Source organism: Muscardinus avellanarius (genome assembly GCF_963383645.1).
Source record: "Muscardinus avellanarius genome assembly, contig: SCAFFOLD_70, whole genome shotgun sequence".
In the NCBI taxonomy this organism is placed as follows: domain Eukaryota; kingdom Metazoa; phylum Chordata; class Mammalia; order Rodentia; family Gliridae; genus Muscardinus; species Muscardinus avellanarius.
In genome coordinates, this window is record NW_027664336.1 from 14,572 (window position 1) to 17,797 (window position 3,226).

General features: G+C 49.3%; 1 protein-coding gene across 1 annotated transcript; it reads right to left on the minus strand.

The window, feature by feature from the left end:
- Positions 1 to 1,466: 1,466 nt before the first annotated feature.
- Positions 1,467 to 2,940, minus strand: LOC308279600 (actin, cytoplasmic 1-like; the record flags this gene model as incomplete). The annotated part of the gene is made up of 1 exon (XM_080720117.1): positions 1,467 to 2,940. One exon carries the CDS (start codon positions 2,938 to 2,940, stop codon positions 1,813 to 1,815), a length of 1,128 nt encoding a protein of 375 aa, XP_080576243.1. The 3' UTR covers positions 1,467 to 1,812.
- Positions 2,941 to 3,226: the final 286 nt, after the last annotated feature.

Genomic DNA, 3,226 nt, shown 5'->3' on the forward strand with positions numbered 1-3,226 from the left:
ATTTTCAGAATTGGAATACATTGTTGCTTCTGTACTCATGTGGCCTATGGGATTTAGAGAAGAGGTTCAGAGTGGCGGCTGGTCACTGTGTAAGTGAACTGTGGGCACTGGGTGAGCATGCCAATGCTGAGCGAGGCGGTAAGGAGGAGGGAAGGCACCAAAGGTGGCGGCCCTGCAACACTGCAGGGTAAGGTCTGGGAGGGGTGGCATGGTGATGGCACAGGCGGGTTTCGCTGGCCCTGAGCATCTTCTAATCCATTCTCAGACAAATGTTTTCTCATGTTGGACAAGTTCTATAACTAGGTTCCAAATTAAAAATGTCTTTTGGATACAAAAAGTATACAAATTAGTATGCCTTCATTAGGAAGGCATGAGGAAATCAAACGCAAGATGCTTGTTTTTGCAAACATTGTAGAGTGTTGGTGTATGACTTGAAATTTATGACTATTGATTGTTATCAACAAAATAATAAAAACTTGTTCCACTAGTATTATTATTGACTGTATTCTTATTTTATGGAGTGAGAAGATGGAAGGGTGGTATAATCACCCAGCACCTCAATCATGTCAAAAACGTTTATTTTACATCCATTATCTTACTTTCCAATCCTTACAGCTCCCTGAGACTTAGAGATTATGTTTTTCCTATTTTAGATATGAAGAGACCAGTGGTAAACAGTGGCCCCAGAGTGATCCTCTGGGAAAGTGGGTGTCAAGTCATCTTTCGGTGATGCCACTCTTTACAATGGTTCCAAAACATTCTGGAATCACTGCAGTTGGAGAATGGGAAACAGGCAGCATCCCAGACCCATGTCTTAGGTGCCAGCCCCAGAACCTCCAGCTCATACAGGTGAGGTCCCATGTGACTTAGTTTGGAAGGGTTCCCTAATCCTGAACCCTACAGTGACATGTCTTGATGACATTATGTTTCCACCATCCACTGCTTAAACTCAGGACCTCCTCCTGTCCTAGGAACCCCAGATGTGTGAGCTGCCTGGTGAACAGGTATGGTGGCGTGCTGAAAACATCCCAGTCCAGGACAGCATTCCCTGCCCCCCGCATCTCCCAGGACCCTCCCTCTCCCCTCCTCACCAGAGCCTCCCAGGATACTCCTCAGAGTGACAGAAGTCTCCTGGCTGCTGTCACTGCCTGTGGAGCACTCTCTGAAAACAGAACTGACATCTCCAAATATGTCGACACAATTTTTTTTAAGGTGTGCACTTTATTGAACTGGTCTCAAATCAGTGTAACAGGTAAGCCCTGGCTGCCTCCACACCTCAGCCCACTCCCAGGGAGACCAAAAGCCTTCATCCATCTCAAGTTGGGGGACAAAAAGTTGGGGTGCCTTGATGGCTGACCATTCAAAATAAAACAAAATAAAAAAGTATTAAGGTGAAGATTAAAAAAATTGGCATTACATAATTTACACACAAGCAATGCTGTCACCTTCCCTGTGTGGACTCAGGCGAGGATTGGGCCATCTTCCTTGAAGAGGAGTGGTGCGGCATTTGGGAGGGCGAGGGACTTCCTGTAACAATTCATCTCACTATTATTTGGAATGACTATATAAAAAAAGAACAATGTACAATCAAAGTCCTGGGCCACATTGTTGAACTTTGGGGATGCTCGCTCCAACCAACTGCTGTCACCTTCACTGTTCCAGTTTTTAAATCCTGAGTCAAAAGCGCCAAAACAAAAAAAAACAAAACAAAAAAAAAAAGGAAACAAATAAAGCCATGCCAATCTGATCTCGTTTTTTCTGCGCATTAGGTTTTGTCAAGAAAGGGTGTAACGCAGCTAAGTAACAGTCCGCCTAGAAGCATTTGCGGTGGACGATGGAGGGGCCGGATTCGTCGTACTCTTGTTTGCTGATCCACATCTGCTTGAAGGTGGACAGCGAGGCCAGGATGGAGCCGCCGATCCACACGGAGTACTTGCGCTCAGGGGGAGCGATTATCTTGATCTTCATCGTGCTGGGGGCCAGGGCTGTGATCTCCTTCTGCATCCGGTCGGCGATACCTGGGTACATGGTGGTGCCGCCAGACAGCACTGTGTTGGCATAGAGGTCCTTGCGGATGTCAGCGTCACACTTCATGATGGAATTGAAGGTAGTCTCATGGATGCCACAGGATTCCATGCCCAGGAAAGAAGGCTGGAAGAGCGCCTCGGGGCAGCGGAATCGCTTGTTGCCAATGGTGATCACCTGGCCATCAGGCAGCTCATAGCTCTTCTCCAGGGAGGAGCTGGAGGCTGCGGTGGCCATCTCCTGCTCGAAGTCCAGGGCAACATAGCACAGCTTCTCCTTGATGTCACGTACAATTTCCCTCTCCGCTGTGGTGGTGAAGCTGTAGCCGCGCTCAGTCAGAATCTTCATGAGGTAGTCTGTCAGGTCCCGGCCAGCCAGGTCCAGACGCAGGATGGCATGGGGAAGGGCGTACCCTTCATAGATGGGCACTGTGTTGGTGACCCCGTCACCGGAGTCTATCACAATGCCAGTGGTACGGCCAGAGGCGTACAGGGACAGCACAGCCTGGATGGCCACATACATGGCTGGAGTGTTAAAGGTCTCGAACATGATCTGGGTCATCTTTTCACGGTTGGCCTTGGGGTTCAGTGGAGCCTCAGTCAGCAGCACCGGGTGCTCCTCAGGGGCCACACGCAGCTGGTTGTAGAAGGTGTGATGCCAAATCTTCTCCATGTCGTCCCAGTTGGTGACAATGCCATGCTCGATGGGGTACTTGAGTGTCAGGATGCCTCTCTTGCTCTGGGCCTCGTCACCCACATAGGAGTCCTTCTGGCCCATGCCCACCATCACGCCCTGGTGCCGTAGGCGCCCCACGATAGACGGGAAGATGGCCCGGGGGGCATCGTCACCGGCGAAGCCGGCCTTGCACATGCCGGAGCCGTTGTCAACGACGAGCGCAGCTATATCGTCATCCATGGTGAGCTGGGTGGCGGGTGTGGACCGGTGGCGGCAGAGCGGCGAGGAAACTGTGCTCGTGGGGTGGACGCGATCTCGGCAGTCTATGTCGACACATTTTTCAAGGAGAAACTGCACAAGAGCAATCTGGGGCACAAAAGAGAAAAGATCATGCTATAAATCACATATCACAGAGGAGTCTCAGAGCTAATAAAAGTGTGAAATTTAGAATTCTGAGAAAAATTCAGTTAGTATAAAAAACAGTTTCCTCTAGAGGAAACAATTATACTTTCAGGAGTATTTTGAA